Raw genomic sequence first — 21,259 nt, forward strand, 5'->3', positions numbered from 1 at the left:
GTCAAGCACAGATAAGCCACTAAGGGGCAAACAAAACAACTCCAAATATAGGATCTTATATTAAATATATATATATATATATATATATATATATATATATATATATATATATATATATATTAGATACACATTCTTAACAATAAAAAAAAACTTTAAAACACATGAAAATGACAAATAAACTTTATAATTTTATATACATTTGCGTCAGTCGTAAGTTATAGCGAACGTAGACGAGGTCATTGAGCCTTTTGTGCTCCAATCTATTTTTTCTTTTTGTATGAATTTGCTCAAGGACACTTCAGTTTCTCTCACATCCATTTGCACTACATGTTTGGCTAAGAATGCGAATGACAAAAACTCTCAAATTTGGAACATCACTTCCAAACTTGGCCCATCATATGTTTAAGAAAAAAGAGAGAAATCAATAAAACAATAATACATACAATCATACAAAATATCATAACTAAATAACAATATGAAATTAAAATTTAAATAGACAAAATAAATTATGTGGATGCATCGTGGCACGGTTTCACACTGCTACACGTGTCCCCATATCATACGATGAATTATCATAAGTTTTCATTTCCTTATGAATTTGATCTTGAATGCTATACTCAAGGTTCAACCTTCGATGCAATCCAAAAGTTTGTTATTGACTTTACTGTCCATTTTAAATGTAGGAGAGTATCTAAATGCAGGATTTAAATAATATGTTGTAGCATGAAGATAGTGATGGAGTTGCTCAATCTATCTATGATCAATAATGTTCCATATGCGTATGTACAATTTTTTGTTCTCCTTCAAATTATCTATAATGACTTCTTTTGTCTTATCCATGACATCATACGGATAACCCATAACCGGTCTGTCTTCACTATCAACTAATCAAAACACCTTCACCAAAGATTTAATTATTCTCAACAACTTCACGCATGAATCCAAAAATTCACTTCCGAATACAATATCTATAATTTCTTTGGGCTTTCCTGTTTTGTGCATAAGGATATGCATTCCACTCATTTGATGAAAACATTATTACTTACTATACTTTGCGCTGTTAAAAAATTCATAGCAAATCTAGTAACTGCACTACGAATCAACTCAGCACTACCAATGTACTTTCTCTTTAGACTCAAAACCCATGCATGATTGTAAATAAATTTAGTAATTTTTTGGCAGCATTCAACTGTGTGTTTTATCTCATCTATGTTGTCGATGTCCTCAAGTATAAGGTCTATGTAATGGGCAGTACATAGGGTCCAAAAGGATGTCATAAATTTTTTTGTCAATTCTTTACTTACTGCCCTATAATTTGCTACATTATTAGTAATAAATTGCATAATATTTTGAGGTTGAACCTCTTCCACAACCTGGTAAAAAGCTCTGAGCAATACGTTTGTTGTCTTGGGCTTATCAAATATATTAATTGACTTTAAAAACATAGTTCCTTTGGGGCAATAGACAATGAAATTTATCAAGGTCCTTAACTTTTTGTGGGGTATCTCCATAGCCTGCATCGTACCGTCAGATCTCTGATGTTCAATCTTGACCTATTGACAAACCAAATACTTAAAAACATATTCAATAATCTCACATTTTATTTCATTCCATCAGAAATTATGTTGCAAGTCCTTGCATATCTTAGTACTATTAGGGTGGATGATAAACTTCGATCTATATGTATCATCAAGCAAATCCTTCATTAATTGTGAATCCTCATGTACCTATAATCTTTGTCCAAACCATATACTGACATCTTCCTCTAAGTGCAAAGTAACTTGGCCCTGTCGGCAAACTGCTACTACCTTAGAAAAATTTGGATCATCCTTTTGTTGAGCTATGATTCGATCGATGATATCCATCTGAATAGCCATGCTGGCTATCCCAATTCGGTCGATATCATAACCAAAATGTTTTCACGCAGTAAAATCCTCAATAGGCTTCCATTTGTTGCTTATAACACAAGATAAGCTCTTTGCTCAAGGCATTTGCCATAATATTAACTTTTTAAGAGTGGTATGAGATAGTAAAATCAGAATCTTTAAGAAGTTCTAACCACCTTCGTGGTCTTATATTTAGATTCATTTGAGAGAATATATGTTTGATTGTCATCACACTATGCCTTCACTTCTTTCATATTACTATCTAAAACTTTTCTTCTCAAAGCATGATATGAAGGCATTTTATATCTAGACCCGATATTGGTTATGACAACTGCGATGACCTGAAAATGAAAAAAATGTTGTATTGAAAGAAATGCAGACAACATAAACCATCTCCCAACTGCGACATTTGCCTGATGGACTAAATATTGAGGAGTCATAGTAGTACAAATGTTGGGGTGCGTCCTAAGGGCAGTCCTAAGAGGGAAAAAACTCCTAATAGAGCCTCTAGCTCTATTTTTTTTAGAAGAACTCCCTTCTTTTTGTGCCTGCGGCTACAATACTACTAGCACCAGCCATACCTTTCCCCTTTGTTATAGAATTTCCTACTTCTGATCCTCTGTTATGGGTTGTAGGATCAGAAGTAGGGAGCTCATCTTCATCATACACATCCTCTCAAGGCTCTGCATACCCCATTTTGCCTCATTCATCTCTTTTTCTTGTTTTTTTCCTTTCAGACCATCAAGTAATTACTGATATTGTTATTTCACGACATCTAGCAATTTTCTTGACGTACATGCAACAACATTAAGATGTGTTCTAACTAAATGATGCTTCAACCAAATGATGCCAACAAAAAAATTATTTTGGCAATAGTTGCACTTGATTTTTAATCGGTTTTCACTCATTTACTTGAGTGCCCCATTGTCATGCTGGATCCTCTGATGCCATCTTCAAAAAAAAAAAAAACTCAATAAGAAGCAAAAAATAGAGATTTTTTACCTTAACCCACTTCCTTGAGTGGAAAAATAGTGCAAATGCACTCTTGAGAAAATCACAAAAGTTCTCTTCCTAGCGCACAAATCGGCCTCCAAATCACTCTCACGACTCTTAGGGTATGTGGGTTCCTTCTAATGGCCTCTAGACAAATGGATAAGTCTGCCCTAAAAAAGTATTTAAAACCAAAAATGGAAAAGGCAACTTTCGGCTTTTTGAAAGTGTGCCGAAGGTATATCGTACGATACGGCATGATACAAGGGCCCGATACGAGTATGATACAAAATTGTATCGCGATACAAGTGTGTGTCGTATTGCAAAACCCAAAAGTAACGATATGTATCGTACCGTATGGCATGATACTTTACAATACTTACAACATTGATTTAACTAGAATCATTAACTGGAAATGTAATTTAGATAATAAATATTATTACTTGTAATTGAAAGTATGTATAGGCATCCAGTTGTTTGTTGAAGTTGTATGTGTCTGCTGAATGACTGGTAACTAATCCTACGGGTTCATTCTAAATTTTCAATGGGTTGTGGCGAAGCAAGTTGAATGTTATTTGGACACATTCGTGGTGCATATCTGTTTTGATGCTGCAGTTGCCTTTTTCACTTTTTTTTTCAGGCATTTGGTTGTTTTCTTTGCCTGTGTAATTTTGATGCCATTTAAATTGTTAAATTATTTTTCCGTTCATCCTATTTTTGGCTAGTAAGTTTCTGTAATGTAGACGAATTTTAAAGTTCTCTCTCTCAAAATAGAAAAAGCAAAGTTTAAAAATTGCGATTCTCTGTATGCAGGGGTAGAGGTGGTGGCTATGGTGGTCGGGACCAACGGAGGGATAATTATAGAGATGGTGGTGGTAGAGGGCCTGATAGGCGTCAGTATGGTGGACAACGCTCTCGGCCTTATTAAAACATCTAAGCACTTAATTCATGTGTACTAAGAAAATTTATCTTATTGCATGTTCAAGTTGTATTCAAATGAGAGCATGAGGTAGGTCGAGTGCACTATTAGAGCAAACCAACTTACTTTTATTCTAGTTCAAGGAGCTTTAGCTTGAGATTAATGAACTACATGTGGATGTTTTTATAGAGGCAAGTGGATTACCTGGCATTTGCTGCTTAGGTTGAGAATTGAAAAATTCAGGTGAGTGCTGATTTTTATCTCTTTGGTATGTATGTAGTGCTTGTGCATGGACACGCCTGCTGTTTTTTCATGCGTTATGTATGCATGTACTCATGGATTATCTTTTCTTGACGATATGCATTTAAGCATCCATTTTGCTTGTTTTTGTCTTTGTTTAGTTAATCTCCATATACAAACTTGCAACCTAGGCGCTTCCAGTGATGTTTTGACAATCTAAGACTTTAATTTTGTGTGTGGAACGTAACCAACAGAGGATGTGAAGGAGAATGAATGCCTAGACTAGTATACCAAGCCACCACTGTGAACATCTTCGTGGAGATTCACATTTATTTGTTTGTTGAGGCACATTGAAAAGTTATTGTTTTTGCAAATTGTGGCCCAGATTCCCGGCTATTGCTGGCTGATGAACCTGTCTCTGGCTCTGCAACTAATTCAATCACAACATTCATCAAAACACGAGGGGCAGGAAGTGAGCACGTTGGTCTTACAAATGTGTTTTTGGGCCGATATATTTTCTAATTGAAACTTGCTTGCCTGTCTGAAAGCCATGGGCGTATTCTTCTCCATTCGTCTTCAATCTTAGTTTCGGGTTTTGGATATTCTGAAGATATTGAGACAGATTGTCTTGGCTGGTTTTGAAACTGTCCTTAATCTGTTTCAGAGACCTTGTTTGGCAGTGCAATCCATAATATGCTTATTCTTTCACCTCCATTTGATGTCTCACCGAAGGGTTAAGACGTTCTTAAACATGATTTATTTAGATACAAAAGCTGGGTTTATCTGGGTCCAAGTTGCTACTCTAACCATAGGGTTTGGAGATGGTGGAGACAAGCTCTTCTAAGAGACGCTTCGTGGTTTTATTTTCTTGCTATTCTCTTCTCCCCTTCAGTAAAGTCGCTTTCGTGAACCCCATTTGGCTTTTGGAATGATGCTGTCGGTGCTTGATTGTGGGACAGTTGCAAGAGCTATAATTGAATTGCATACCGTTTGTTTTGAACTTTAATTCTCTGTATCCTCTTTATGCGTTTCTGGTAGCTTGGCTGATACATTTGATTCACTTCCTTGGCTGCAAGTGGCTGCACGACTTTTAGGTCACATTTGGAAGCAAGAAAAACTCTCATAGGAAAAAAAATTGCCTATGAGAAATTTTGATATGATATTTTTTCTAAAATGAAAAATTCACTTGTTTGTGTAGCATGAGAAAAATAAAATGGAAATTTTTAAAAAAAAATAGAGGAGAGGGAGTTGGTGGAGCTTCTACCGTGCCGTTTTTCGGGAGGTGGGTGTGATGGATGGTGGTGGTGATAGTGGTGAAAAATCATTGTGGGGGTGGTGGTGGAACTTTTTTGGCATGATTTTTTGCGAGGTGGGTGGTAGTGGTGGTTGTGAGATGGATGGTGAAAAATCATCTTGGGGAGGGCGGTTTTTTGGGAGGTGGGTGGTGTTGAGATGATGGGTGGTGGGGGAGTGTAAATCACCATTTTCTCTTGGTAGAAAACATTCCTCTGGGTGAAAGTGGAGGAATGTTTCCTATCAAAAAAAAAAAACTCTTTTTGAAAGAATTTTTCTATCGTTTTGAAGGATCAGGAAAAATTGTACAGATTTTTTTACATTGTATCACTTTTCCTATATTGTTTTCACTTTCAAATGCAAGAAAAAAACTCATGAAAAAAAGTTTTGCCTATAAGAAGTTTTGATATGATTTTTTCAAAAATGAAATTTTTTTACGTGTTTGTGTAGTGAGAAATAAAATGGAAAATCTTAAAAAAAAATGAGAGAGAGGAAGATGGATGGCGTTGATGGTAGTGGTGAAGCTTCTTCGATGCCGTTTTTCGTGAGGTGAGTGGTGATGAAGAGAACAGTTTTTCAAGAGGTGGGTGGTGGTAAAAAATCATCGTGGGTTGGAGGAGCTTCTTCAGTGCTGTTTTTTGGGAGGTGGGTGGTGAGATGAATACTGGCAAGATAGATGGCGGTGATGAATGATGAAAAATCATTGTGGGGAGGGTGGTTGTTTGGGAGGAGGGTGGTGGTGGTGAGATGGATAATGATGATGGTGGTGAGATGATGGGTGGTGAGGAGTGTAAATCATCATTTTTTTCTTGGTAGAAAATATTTTTTGGACTCCCGTCAAGAAAGAATGTTTTCTACAAAAAAGTATACTTTTTAGAAAAACTATTTCAGAAAATTTTTCTTTCTCTTGGAAGGGTAAAAAAATCACACTTTTCAAACTAAAGAAATTACAGATTTTATGACCCTTCCAAAAGACAAAATTTCTCTTGGAGAGAGTTTTCTAAAAACTAGACTTTTTGATAGGAAACATTGCTGCACGAGAAGAGGTAGAGAAATGTTTTTTACCAAGAGAAAATGGTGAGGTCCACTCCCTACCACCCATCTCGCCATCACCACCACCCGCCATTTCACCATCAGAACCATCCATCTCACCACCATCACCACCTACCTCTTGAAAAACCGTCCTCTCCACGATGATTTTTCACTATCCATCTCACCACTACTACTACTACTACCACCCACCATCATCCACTAGTGCTGGGGAAGTACCACCATCCACCCCCATGATGATTTTTTTACCATCACCCACCTCTTGAAAAACCACCCTCCCCACCATCAATCACCACCACCCATCATCACCCACATCCTGAAAAACGGCACCGGAGAAGATCCACCACCACAATTCATCTCACTACCATCACCCACCTCCTAGAAAACCATGCTGGAGAAGTTCTACCACCACCCGCTCCTCCTCTCTCATTTTTTTTATGATTTTCTATTTTATTTTTCTCATGCTACCCAAACAAGTTAAAATTTTTCTTATCGCATCAAAACTTATCATATGCAAAATTTTATTTTCCTAAAAGTGTTTTTCTTGCTTTCAAAAGTGCCCTTAGTTTGAAGATGGCTTTAGTGCTAAAGCCTATCTCTGCTGCTTAGTTATGCATGTTATCCATGTTGTTATCCCCTCTACAGATGTTGAACTGGATCCCTGATTCTGTTTACCCATGGATACATTTCTCTACCCATGAAATTTTACAGCTCCTGAAGTTTGGGCGCCTCCGTATGCACCATGTTTCCCAAACAGATAGGTTCAACTGGTAACTTAGATTTTACTCTGTAATTGAAGTTCTCAGCAAATCCCAACCGCTTATTTTTAAAGCAAAAAAAAATAAACAAGGCTCGTTGCAATTACAAATAAATATGTTGTGTGGCTTTCTCTCATCCATGGACCATGGGTTTGTGTTGGAGTTTTAATAAGCAGTTTGTGTTCATTTTGAAAAGGTGCCTGTTTTTTTTTTTTTAATGAGGAACCCTTGCCGAGAGCAGGTTCACTTAATGGGCCTGCCCCCACTGCGAGGTAAACCTTGGGTGGGGTTGTCGACACCAAAGCTTATGGAGCTCACCAGTTAAAGGCACTCGCGCACCCAGTGGGTTTCGAATCTGTAAAAAAGTGACTGAAATTAAAGGTGTTCGTGAACATTTCAGCAGAAACTGCTGGGAGCCAGCCAAACACGATCAAGGCACCTTACTTGCAGTCTAAACTGAGCTTCCCCGTGGGTGGCCGGTCCAATTGCAGACCAAAGTACATATTGAAACTTGGCCTAGATTTGGCCGCTTTATAAAAGCAAATGAATATTGAGAGCATTTTAGTTATTTTTGTTTGTCTAGGAATGGTAAAATGGGTGATTTATAACTAACAAGTTAGTAAATATAACTGAATGGTTGTCTGTTATGTTTATAGCTAATATTATTTAGTGAAATGTACCTGTTATTTTTTAATATTTTTCCTTGCTTTTTGATCAAGCTCTATTTACACGGCCCATTTTTTTTCCGGACGTGCAATGTAGTCTTCAAGAGTTCTAAAAATCAACTGCTCATAATTCATTGAACTTTTACAATAAAAAAAACAGAGAGCTTATGATAGAACGGCTCGATCAGAAGTGCAATTATTAATAAGTTTTTTTTGCAAATTAGTCACCCTTGCAGATAAGTCCTTGGGGTTAACAGCTGTTTAGGGATGACAGTGGATCGGGGACAATGGGCCCCTGCCCCCGCCTCGCCCCGTTTGGACTGGGGATGAAGGGCATGAAACAGGGATGAAGGCGGGGATGAAGGTTAAAATCTATCACCGTGTGGGGATGGAGGCGGGGATGAACTTACGCTTTCCCCTGCCTCGTCCCAATCCCTGCCTTGCCCCACCCTGCCCTATCCCCAATCCTTCAAGGGATGACTATAAACCAAGAGGAAACGGGGCTCCGCCCCGCCTCGCCTCCCTTTGGACTGGGGATGACATGAAACGGGGATGGAGGTTAAAATCCGTCCCCGTGCAAGCATGGAGGCGGGGAAGGAGGTTCGGATTTTGAAATGGGACGGGGCGGAGACCTTGTCCTCCAGCCCTGGCCCGGTCCACTGCCATCCCTACAGCTGTTATTTTCTTGTGGTAACTGCTAAAGGGTAGACAAATTGATGGTTCCACTCTTACAGAAAGACCATTTTGCAAAATGTGAATAAGGTAGATACTAATTTGCAAAAAGTTTATACACTAACAAGTATTTGATGATTTTTGGTGACCGGTTAACCATGGTCAAACTAACAGACACTGACAGGACCAGTTTGTAATGACAGTGAGAAAGGCCAGGACTGGTTTGCAAATTGTCGTAAGGCAGGGACTATTTTGCAAATGGGCTATATGGCGGGGACCAATTTGTAAAAATCCCTATTAATAACGAGCGTTGTTGAAATCCCTTATTGGGTAAGCCCTTTGTTGCACCTTATTGTAACATGTATCAGGTGTACGTGTATAAAATATGAAAAAAAAATTAACCATAAATAAAACAGTATAAAATATTTAAGAGATTCGTGCAGTTACTGGGGAAGATCATGCCGTTTCATCTCTTGCATTATAAACGAGTAGCAAACTGATTTCTATGAATATCTTTGTGCACAAACAGCATTGGCATTTCTGGAAACACTATTTTTATTAAGGCTTTTATTAAATATAATGATCGATAAGGATGATAATAAAATTAATGACTATGTACATTTAAATATTTTAATTTACGGCAGGCAAAGCCAGTGCGGCTGGGTCTTTGTTTTTGGGAGTGGTTTCTCCATGTAAACATAGGAAAAAAAACTTTAATTCATAGGTATGTTTATGTATCAATCTTTAGAAACTTATACCAATTCCTTTAATAACCTCATCGATTTTGGTCAGAAATTTGCATCAATTTTTTTTAAGCCGAGTAAAAGCATGTCATATACCAGTACAATACCATGTATGCACCAGTACAATACCATGTATGCCTACTTTTTTCCAGCAACCATGGATCAGACTGAGCAACTGAAGCTTGCTAGAATGGTTCCCCCATTAGATGTTACAGTACTAACTTGATGACCCAATATTAACTTCTATGTGTGTGCGTCTGCACGCGCCCGTCGTGTATGCATGTGCCTATTTATCTGATCTGCAGGCTTGGGAGGAATGAAGTCACACGTGAGTTTTTTTTTTCTTTTTTTCTGAACTGGAGATTGAAGCTGGTGTTTTGGTAAAAGGGACTTGGTAGATCTTCCAATGGCTGTCTTTGTTTTCTTAACATTGGCTGTGTAATGGTCATAAATGCTTGGCTGGTGCTCTCTCTCTCTCTCCCTTCCCTGGCTCCACCAGTACCCGGCCTCCCCACCGGCACTGGGGCCTCCCCACCGACACTGGCTCCTCTCGTTTCTGCGTTTCACCCAGCCCCGACCTAGCAAATCGGGTCTCTCTCTAGGTCCCAAACCCCAAACGCCTCCAACTCCCCCGTCGCCCTTTGCCTCTCTCGAACCCTAGCACGCACCATTTAGAGGTTTTGGCCAGTGAAGAGGCATCGACAGTGGACCAACGTCCGGTCAATCGGTGTATGAGGCATCAGAAACCGGCACTTCTCTCTCTCTCTCTCTCGACCCCTTCTCCAGCTTCCACCGCCACTGTCCCCGGCCTCCCCACCGCCATCCCCGGCCTCCACCACCGCCCCCCCTGATTCCTCTCTTTTATACATCTCACCCAGCCCCAGCCTAGCAAATTCGCCCCCTGCCTCCCCTTCCCTGGCTCCACCAGTACCCGGCCTCCCCACCGGCTTCTGCGTTTCACCTAGCCCCAGCCCAGCAAATCGGGTCTCTCTCTCTCTAGGTCCCAAACCCCAAACACCTCCACCTCCCCCGTCGCCCTTTACCTCTCTCGAAGCTTAGCACGCACCATTCAGAGGTTTTGGTAGGTGAAGAGGCATCGACGATGGACTAGCATCCGATCAATCGGTGTCTGAGGCATCAGAAACTGTCCGCAACACCTATCTCTCTCTCTCCACCCATCTTTTTGCCCTAGCTATGCCCTGAACCCCCACCATCTCTCTCAGTCTCACCATTTTGGCAGTCCAACACCTCTGCTCTACCTCTCTGATAGGCTATATCCCTTGCGCAACAACGGCACCTTTGCTTCACCCCCCCCCCCCCCCACCGGCGAAAGCACTCAGGCAGTAGCACCGGCTGCATCTGTGTGTGTAAAAGGAGCAGATTGAGCGAGCCGGCGATGAACTTCCAGCATCCGGCCGATGACGTTCGGGCGACAACAAAGGCCGACAGTGCTAAGGTACCTCTTCCTCTCTCTCTCTCTTTATGGTCTGTGGTCGTGGAATGTAGCATCTATGGCGGGGATTTTGAGGGAGATTGCAACAGAAAAAGGGCTATCGCGTGGAGCCGTGGACCATCGTTGCTTCTGGAGTCGCCCTTTGGGGTTTCTTTTTGTCTCCATTCTCACAGGAGATGCCTATTGGGGTTCTCTCTTGGAGTCGTCGTCCAATATCTTTCAGTTTTTATCTTTGCTTTCGGCTTCGCCGTTGCTGCTGAGAGGAGTCGACGTCAGTCAACTTATCTACATGTCTTCCTCGCCATGTTTCTTCTGAGGTATCGGTTCCAACCACCCTTTACATGTCAACTAGCGGGCCCTTCTCTCCATTCAAGACACTTTAAATGACTGGGGCACTGCTTTTGCCCTTCGACAATGGGGTTTTCACGTTGCCCTTCTATTCTGGCTATCGTTCAAGTTGTTCTCCTCTCTTTCGGTCATCTTTTCTTCCTGTGTAGATTCATGTTTGCTCCTTTCTCAGAATATCTGACATTTCATTCGCGCTGTTAGGAGGGAGCCTCTTCAGTGTTGCTCGGTGGGGGCGTTGCTTCGCACGACATTTTTCTTTTAGGTTTCTTCTAGTTGGGGCGATGACCGAGATTGACAGGATGTTAAGCCCTCCTAACAACTTTCTTTCTCCGGATTTCGTTCTCGTGCTCAGCTGCACTGCGCGAAGCCTGGGGACTGGTGGTGCGCCGAGTGTTTCTCTCTTAACTTTCGGAAGTGTGTTGCATGTCATTGTTGTGCCACCTCTTTTCTCTCTCGGTGTCATCCAATCTGGAAGAGTACACATGCCACAACCCCCCGAATCTCTATTTGCGGTAGAAGTCGATTTTTTGCCAGGATAGTGGGAGATCACAGATGCCCCGATGCCATGCCTCATTCTCTACTTGGGTGCAGGTTGGCAAACTGCATGAGCCCAAATCATCTTTTCAGGCTTTCAAAATCGAATCTATCTGGGTTCCGATCAACCAGTTGCCTGCATTGCCCATGTTGTTCACCGAAAAAGCCTTCGTGCAGTCAACGGTGACACCATTATCGTCATCTCCTATTTTCGGTGGTCGCTTAAGCTTGCCCGCTTGCTCGGTGCTCCAACCATTTAATTCCCGCTCCTCTCTGTCGCCATCATCGTCTTTGGTAGGTACTCTCATAGACAGTGGAAATCCTACCTCTGATGACTGCTCTTTTGGTGCTCCTTCCAGAGGTGCTTTGACGACGCATGGTGATGTTGGTGCTTTTACCTCTAGAGACTCATCTCCTGCGGGTGCTAATCCTATAGTAGGGCAAAGCCATCTCTTTTCTGCGCTGGGTATCGAAATTGATGAAGTTGCCCGGCTTCTAGATATTTCTCTTTCCTCGCAACAACTGCTTCATATCTTAGGTGTCAAGCTCGCATCTGTTGTTGCGGTCTCTGACCTTCTCCCTTCCTCTACAACAATCCAATCTGGGGTTGTTCTTTATATGCCGACTACCAGCTTGTTCCATCAATCAGGTGTTGGGGCCTATTATGCCCGTCGAGGGCATCGTTGCAACCCGCACCCCTCGGCCTCCCATGTTGGTGGTTCTCCTCGGTGTTCAGCCATAGCTCGCACCCCTCAAAGTTTTGCTGACTTTCAGCTATGGAGACTCTATGTTGGAATATCAGAGGGCTGAATTCTCTCGACAAGCGTTTGTTCCTGGCAAACTAGATTCGTCAGAAAAGCCAGATCTCATTGCCCTATGGGAAACAAAAATAGAAGATGTCTCTCGCCCTGTCATTTTTGAAATTTGGAGAGGGGCAGACCTCTTCTTTAAGCCTGCAGTCCATTACACTGGTAATATTCTTATTCTCGAAAAGCCTTTTTTTGGATATCTCCCAAGTCGATGATGGCTTGTTCTCTCTTTCGATTGCCCTTTTCTTGAAAGCGGGAACCCATACAACGGTAGTCACTATTATCTATGGCCCCAACCGTCCTCTCCTTCGACCAACGTTATGGTCTGATTTGAGTAGGATTATCGGTTCTTTTGTGGAGCAACACCTTCTTATGAGAAACTTTAACTGCTTGTTTTCTATTAATAACTCAAATCCTCCTATTTCTCCGACTGCCTCTATGCGGGGTTTCAAGGATTTTATCAAATAGCAGCAACTTTACCCTGTTTCTCCTACCGACGAGCCTTTCTCGTGGTGGAGTAGAAGCTTTCGCTCGTGCTACAGGCCGCTCGATCGAGTGCTCGTCTCTCCCGATCTGCTGGAGAACCTCCCCAACATCACCTGCTTCCTCCTTCTGTCTAGGACCATAGCTAGGTTGTCACTCGTTGGGTGGAAGGTTTTACCTCTGCAAGGACTTTCGTCTTTGAAAAGTGGTGGCTGAAGGAGCTGAACTTCGAATCTGTGGTCTACCGTTCGTGGAGCAAGCTTTCTACTGCGGTCAGGGCCGTCGTCTGGTGCCATGAGAAGCTTTTCTGCTTCAACCGCGACATCAAAGCTTGGCTTCTGAATCATAATATCAGTAAATTCCAACAAATGGACGCCTGGGAGAAAGAGCTGTCGACCATTCATCATTCTATGTCTTTTTCGGACTCCCTTTCCTATTCGACTATTCAAAGCTTAAAGGCCAGATCCACTGAGCTTTCTTTGCTTCTGCAAACATGGCGAATCAATGATGAAATTTGATGAAAACAACAAGCAAAAGTACATTGGCTTGCAGCTGGTGACACCAATACTAGCTTCTTCTACTCCTACGCTTCGCACCACCATAAGAGGATCATTATTCCCTCTATCTTCATTGAGGGAGTCAGCTACTACGCCGACAATGTCCTTCCAGCGGTTTCTCACTATTTCAAGACCCTTTATGCTGCCCAGACCTCCACTGACGGTACTATTGGCCCTCTTCTCGTACGAGCTATTGATCAATCTCAAGCCAGAGCTATGCAATCTAAGTTCATTGACGCTGAAATCATTTCGACTATCAACGGTCTTTCAGGATGGAAAGTTCCTAGCTACGATGGCTTTCCCATGAATTTCTTTTGTATCTTTTGGTCTTGCATTCAGCATGACGTTATCAATGTCTTTGCTGAGTTCCATCGCGACTGTAGGCTGTCGGTTCACATACACTTAGCCATTGTCTCTTCCATCTTGAAGGATGTGGCGGCCTCTAATATCTCAAGGTTCCGTCCAATTTTGGTTATGAGTGCGCACTACCGCATTATTGCTAAGGTTTTGGTCAATAGGCTCAAAGCCGTCGCAACTCAAATTTTCTCAGACTCCCAGTTCGATTTTATCTCTCACAAGCGGATTCAACACTCATTCATCTTGGCATTGGAAGTTCTTCATTCTTTGCATATGAGCGATCAACCTTTCTTCTCTCTCAAGCTCGACTTCTATAAAGCCTTCGACTCGGTCCATTGGCCTTTCTTATTCCACATGCTTACCAACTTCGATATCGGTCGCCGTTTCTCTTGATAGGTGCGCGAGCTGGTATCAAATGCTCACTCTTTGATTAAGCTTAACGAAGCAAGATGTAGGCAGATCAAGCTTGGGCACAGTATTCGGCAAGATTGCCCTATCTCCCTTTTGTTATTTAACGCCATCACCGAGGGTCTCGTGGTGTTGTTCAAGAGGACAACAGATAAAAGCATAATCGATCACATCAACGTCCAGGAATTCTTCAATCATATTCTCACCTATGCTGACGACATGATCATTTTTTATCACGCTTTCGTGCAACATATGTTGAGATTCAAGCTCATCCTTCATTTTTTCCTCTCTCTTTCGGGTTTATCCCTTAATGACAATAAATGTTGTTTGTCCATGTTCAATGCCCCATCTTCCTTGCTGGCCGTCGGACAACAGATTTTTAGCTGCATAATTTCGGATTTACATATTTCCTATCTATGTCTTCCTTTACAAATAAAGCGCATCCCTTTAACTGCTTGGACTGCCACTATCCAAAAAGTTCAGACCAAAATTTCTTTCTGGCAGGCTTCCTACATTTTCATCGCCGATCGACTTACCCTTATTAGGCACGTCTTGTCCTCTATCCCAGAATTTTTTATATTCATGTTTCTGATACCCAAGGGTGTGGAGAAGAAGTTCTCCAATTTGATGGCGGATTTTCTTTGGTCTGGTTGCCACCTTCGGACAAAGCGCCACCTGGTTGGATGGAACTCATTGGTGTTACCAAGGCGTATGGCTGGTCTGAGAATCTTTGCTCTCAGACTAAGGAGTATTGCTCTCGTCGTGAAGCAATGATGGATGGTGCACCGTCCAGGCAATCTGTTTGCTCCTCTGCTCCATGCTAAGTATGGTTCCCTTGAGTCGATCCATTATATCTGTCGTCCCTGCAAACTTAATATCTCGCACTTGCGTCGCATGTGGCTTAAGGCTTTGTCTTTCGTCTTCATGCAAGATGGTGATCCCAGTCCTGACGTGTAGTTTTTGCAATGGGCAATTGCGCCTAGTGGTGTTTTGTGCACCAAAACTCTGTATCAGTCTCTTCTTGCTCCTGGGACTGATTGGCTTCCTGAGCGTCTTTTATGGATGAATGAGACAACTCCCCACTCTCGATTCTTAGCCTGGTTAATTTTACATGATAGGGTACAAACAGATAGCTTCCTTAAGAAGGTGAGTTTTCAGTATTTGAGTAGGTGCATCCTTTGCCAAGCGGAGAATAATCAACCTACCATCTATTTTGGGTCTGCCCAATCTTTGTGGATCTTTTTAAAAGTACGTTGAATTAGCCTAAAGTAATTGTGAGACAAAAATTCTTCGTGCTTGACCTTCTGTAGAGTCTGCCGCAGGTTCGTAGTTGCAAGCAGTGACAACTGATCTGGAGAACTTGGCTTCTTACTTCTTGGTGGGCTGTGTGAATGACTCGCAAAAATGTGATCTTTCGTCAAATTCTGGTTGCTTTCAATAAGCTCGTCCATTGCATCTTGGCTGATGTGTACGCAATTCTGTGTCTCTCCTCCTATGTTATCCACCTCTTTTCGTCGCCTTCTCTTCCTCAAGACCCTGACTGATCTTTATGTTCTTTTATTTTTATGTTTTGCCCCTGCTGGTAACATTGATCTCTCTCTCCAAGGACATTCAACCTTGGGTATCAATCGCTATATTATTTGGGTTTAGACGTTTTGCTCTTCATCTATTGTTGACTCCATTATAGCATCTAATGGTACCGCATAACATAATTTGAACTCGAGAACCATTCGTTTAGTGGGTATCAAGATTTAAATCACAAAAATCCTACTTGTGTTTAGGATTTTTTGGCGATTCAAAAATCAACAAGACAAAATACACAATTTTGTGATTTAAAAAAAATACAATTCAAGAGTTGAATCTTATTAAATTGATCATGCTGAATCCATTTATAGTGTCAGATTTGTCAAAAGATTTAAGAGGGAAGAGGGGTACGACGATGGGGATGCCATAAGGGATGAGTGGAACTGAACTCATGTAGCAATCGTAAATAGCTTGAGCACCAACTACCCTTTGTTAGCAACAAACAAAGGAGGGTTGCCAAACGGGATCTTTGCCTCCAAAGGGTGAACAAAAACAAAAAGTTAGTGGCTGCCCACGAACTCAGCGGGTCAACAACGTTCCCCATTTAACAAACCAAACATCCAATTTCGTAGTCCACCACCCTCTCTCTCTCTCTCTCTACGCTAGTGGCAGGTGTCTCTCCCCCTTAGACCGTTTCAATTCCCTTCCTTCTCCCTCCTTAAATCGCTCCCACCATTTCCCATCACTATTCCTTCCTTTTCTCTCTCTGTCTCTCTCTATCTCTCTATGGCCATCTTATCTTCCTCTTCTTCTCTAACGTAGAGACTAGAGAAGAAGCAATCCACAAAAGTTAAGCACCACCATCATCGCCCTTCCATATGGACGCGTCGGAGAAATCCCCCCTGGTGGCCCACGGCGACGAGCAAGACCACCCCGACCAAAAATCTGGACTCCCCTCCACCCCATCCTCCAAACTCCGATCCCTCTCCCTCAAAAGCGACGCCGGCGAGCCCGTACCGGAGAGTCACCACCACCACAACGACGGCGATCCCGGCGACGGCGACGGCGACGGACACGAGAAGGTCGAAGAAGATGGGAGCCTCGATCACGTCTCGGAGGAGCTTGACGAGTTCCTCTCTGGCGTCCACTCGGCGGGATGCTCCGAGATTCCGGCGTGCGTCGAGCGGTTCCTCGACGGCCTCGCGGGAAAGGTGATCAGGTACGAGTCCGGCGCCGAGAAGATCGATTGGTACGGAGATTCCGGCCCCTTCCTCTCTTACGTGGCCCGGCTTCGGTCCGTGATTCAGGCGGTCTCGTCCATTGAATCGGACCGTTCGAATATCGCCGACGAAGCGGGCATCGTTCTCCAGCAAGCAATGGTGTTCATCGAAGATGGGTTCCGATCGATCCTAGAGCAGCCCTCGGATTCCAGCAATGCCGAGCAAGAATCCAGCGCTATCCAGCGCAGCAAATCCCTCAACTTCAATCTGGACGACCGCTGCCCGCTCCCTGGCGTGCCACAATCGCCGCACGTCCCCGACTCGGGCCCGTCCGAGCCGTATCCGCCCGAGACGGTGGTGGTCCTCGCCGAGATATCGAAGGCCATGATCGACTCGGGCTACGAGACGGAGTGCTGCCTCGCTTACAGTATCGCCCGCAAGAGCTCCCTGGACCAATCCGTCTCCGAAAAGATGGGTCCGGACCGTCTCAGCATCGAGGACGTGCAGAAGATGCAGTGGGACGCCCTCGAATCGGAGATCGCCAAGTGGATGAAGGCCTTCCGCCGCTGCCTCCACGTCCACCTCGCCGGCGAGAGCCGCCTCTGCGACTCGGTCTTCCCCGAGTCGTACCATTTGTCTCGGCCCATCTTCGCCGATATCGCCCGCGGCGTCGTTATCCGGGTCCTGAACTTCGCCGAGGCAGTCGCCATGACCCGCCGATCCACCGAGCGGCTCTTCAAGTTCCTCGACATGTACGAGACGTTCCGAGACGCCCGACCTCTAGTTGACGAGCTCTTCGCCGGCGAGGCGTGCGCCGAGATCCGGTTCGATATCGACTCGGCGCGAACGCAGCTCGGCGAGGCCGCCGTCGGCGTCTTCTCGGATCTGGAGAACTCCATAAAGCGCGACTCAGCAAAGACGCCCGTACCGGGTGGGGCGGTTCATCCGCTGACCCGGTATGTGATGAATTACTTGAAGTTAGCCTGCGAGTACAAGCAGACACTGGAGCAGGTCTTTGAAGCGTATCGTCCAAGACGAGACGGTGGTGGGGACGAGTCGAGGTCGGCTCTTTCATTGCAAGTAGTGGGTGTCATGGACCTACTAGACCACAATCTAGAGACCAAATCTCGTCTCTACAAAGACCAATCATTGAGCTACATATTCTTGATGAACAATGGTAGGTACATAGTGCAGAAGATAAAAGGCTCAGAGATATATAGTTTGCTTGGTGATGATTGGTATAGGAAGCGGTCCTCTGACCTGAGGCAGTACCACAAAAACTACCAGAGGGAGACGTGGGGGAAGGTGTTGGGGTGCTTTAAAGATGAAGGGTTGCTCACTGGTGGTGGTAGAGGTGGTGGTGGTGGTGCAGGCAATGTGTCAAAGGTGGTGCTGAAGGAGAGATTCAAGATGTTTAATACCATGTTTGAAGAGGTACATAAAACTCAATCCTCATGGATTGTGAGTGATGAGCAGCTGCAGTCAGAGCTCAGGGTGTCAATATCTGCTGTGGTGATTCCTGCTTACAGGTCTTTCCTGGGGAGGTTCAGGCAGTATCTTGATTGTGGGAGGCAGAGTGATAAGTACATAAAGTATGGGCCTGAGGATCTGGAGACCTTCATTGATGAGTTGTTTGAAGGGACCCCGGCTTCCATGATCAAGAGGAAGGCTTGATGATGATGGTATTTTAGGTTCAATCTTGATGATGGTGATGATCATGGAGAGAGATAACATCTGAGATTGGAAGAAACTTTCATGTTCAGTTAAATTTTTTTTTTGAACATTGGGTATAATTTTTTGTTGTGATATGTAAGTAAATGTTTTTTGTATTGTATGATTCACTTACATTCTTTGGTTAATTTAATTTAGTCACTTGTTACATGCTTTATATATCGGTAGCATCATTATTAAGCACAACCATAATGAAGTTTTTTCATGTCGTTAGCTATGTACTATTTAGCCGACCTCACAGGGCCATAGATTGCTAACAAGTTGATGTGTTTTATTCTTGGGTTTGTATTTAGTACTAATGAATGTACGGAACTATTGAGCAAAGAATCATAAGTGCATGTTGTGGGAACTCAATCTGACTGCATTTGATGTGTTCAGCATGGCTTGTCTGCTAAAGATCATCTTGGCTCGTGTTTTTTCAATCGTAACTTTTTGAGTCACGGAACTTTGTTATACTGTGAGTCATTGATTTTTAAAGCCTTTACAAAACCTGCTTATAAGTTACAATCACATGATTCCAAACCCATTCTTGCTAAACAAACATTGTAGATCACATTCATAAGGTCAGATTATAAACAAATAAAAGAAATACAGAAAAAAATAATTTGTATTCAATAGTTTCATACCTTTATTAGTACCAAATATTTACCCTTTATTCTGTAGTTGCACTTGATACATTTGGCATACTAGTACATGGGAAGCTCGTTTCCAAACCCACAGATAAAAAGTATCAAATATTTCTCATCATAAAAAAAAAGTATCAAATATTTATGAGATCCATCACAAATACTAAAGAAAATCATGCTATCTTAAAAGCGATTTGTTTTTATTATATTATAAATAAGCATCAAATTCAGCTTCTATCAACATTTTATTATGCAACTGACAACGTGATCACTACAAGGATTCCACATTCAATGAGGCTCTCAAATTATGAATTATATATAAAATTAGCACGTCAATGATTAATCAAATATGCATGTTACTATGTTGTTTTTTTAAGTATCTTTATGAAAAATGTAAACTAAAAGGTTATTATAACTTCATATCGATTTTTTACAAACTCATTAATTCTTCTAGAAACCATGTTATTGTTTACTGGAGTTTGGAAATATATATTAAATATTTGGAAACGGTAAGAATATACATCTCAAGCAAAATGTACCTAAAATCTTTTTTAGACCCTCATGCATCAATACACCCGTAACCATGCTTGTACTGTTCAAACTATGGTTTACTCAATTTTACAACTGGTCATTAGTGATTCAAGGAAACGTGATGGACAGTGTTTGATAGTTTTTTTCCCCTTGGATTGTCAAATGTTTGATAGTTTATGTTGTTGGTAATTTGCTCTATCTATGCAAGACAAAAAGATAGAGACAAGGTGTTCAAGACCACCATGTTTTCACCTTTTTGTTTTCGATGTTTATACTTCTTTGGCATTGTCTAGTGCCTTATACGCTTAAAAAAGCCTGCTTTCGGTGTTTATTACTGCCTGAAACTACGTCGTAGAGGCCTTCACTTCTAAAACCATGACACAAGGAGTGTATGTTTAAATGCTTGTGTCTCAAACTTGGATTTGAGATCTAAGAATTAAAGATACATGTATGTTTGGCCCAACTCTGCCTTTTGGGAATTACAATTGAAATATAAATCTCAAATTCTTGTTTTCTACGTTTAAAATAGGATAATTCCATTTCTTACGTTCCTATAAGAGTTTTCACGAATCTCGCAATAGAATCACAAAAAGATTACAAATGCCAGCAATATTGTGACTGGACTGGACCGAAACTGAGCCCATCCCGGGTTAAGCACTCCAAACTTGTATGGTGGCACTGGTCAATACCCTCCCTCCAATACGAGATGAAGCCAAGAGGTTCGATCAACTAGAGCTATTAACTAAAGAGGTAACATTCAGTAATGTCAACCTGATCATCCGAATGAGCTGAAAATATATGTGTGGGTTGTGTTGACCCAATCCGACCTCATGGATGGATTCACCGTACCCCAAATGTTAGGAATCGGTTTTTGGATCATGTGTTTCTAATGAATCATACGATTTTATGATATGAGAAGATATCACACATTGTAAGGCCATTGATTTTTCAAGGCTTATAAAGTCATTCTTACAACGATTCAAAAGCCGATTCCCACTAACCAAAACATGTAGATCACATCTGTAAGGTCAGTTTCATGAAAAACAACACAAAAAGTAAAACAAAACTCACTTGGACGTCATGCATGGTGACCTGACCAAATGTCTGATATAAGGCCCTAAACAGCGGATGCTGGGGTTTTTTATTGCTTCGGTGAGGGTTCTTTGTCATGACCTAAGGGGTTTGGCATAGTGGGATGGGGGCCTAGCTACGGGCAATCAAGGTTCAAATCCCATGGGTGTCACCCCCTGCGTAAGCCGAAGCTTGGCAACCCCCTGGGGTCGAGGGGTAAGTCCCAGAGTTTTACACCGACATAGACAACGACCATAGACCGCGACATAGACCGCAGGGATTGAGGCAGAAGCGAGAGCGTGGATGAAGAAATTAGTTTTCAACTAGCAATTGAGGGAGTACAATCTTTTCCTCAAGAAGCACTCACACGCAACAACCGGAATAAAACTTA

The 21,259-nt window shown here is 42.4% G+C and overlaps 1 protein-coding gene and 1 pseudogene across 3 annotated transcripts in view; both read left to right on the plus strand.

Moving 5' to 3' along the window:
• LOC149821086 (transcription initiation factor TFIID subunit 15b-like) overlaps window positions 1-4,183 on the plus strand; it is a 43,731-nt gene extending 39,548 nt beyond the window's left edge. For 2 of the 3 annotated variants that reach the window (XM_089982163.1, XM_089982164.1), the window contains one exon: window positions 3,690-4,183. In XM_089982163.1, coding sequence (XP_089838289.1) covers window positions 3,690-3,804 — 115 coding nt within the window. In that variant the 3' untranslated portion in view covers window positions 3,805-4,183. The remainder of the gene's footprint in view (window positions 1-3,689) is intronic. The other variant, XR_016426408.1, reaches the window with a different exon arrangement.
• Window positions 4,184-16,567: 12,384 nt separating this feature from the next.
• LOC149821087 (exocyst complex component EXO70C1 pseudogene) lies at window positions 16,568-18,722 on the plus strand (annotated as a pseudogene).
• Window positions 18,723-21,259: the final 2,537 nt, after the last annotated feature.

This window comes from Nuphar pumila, chromosome 12 (assembly GCF_984573655.1).
Source record: "Nuphar pumila chromosome 12, dmNupPumi1.hap1.1, whole genome shotgun sequence".
NCBI lineage: Eukaryota > Viridiplantae > Streptophyta > Magnoliopsida > Nymphaeales > Nymphaeaceae > Nuphar > Nuphar pumila.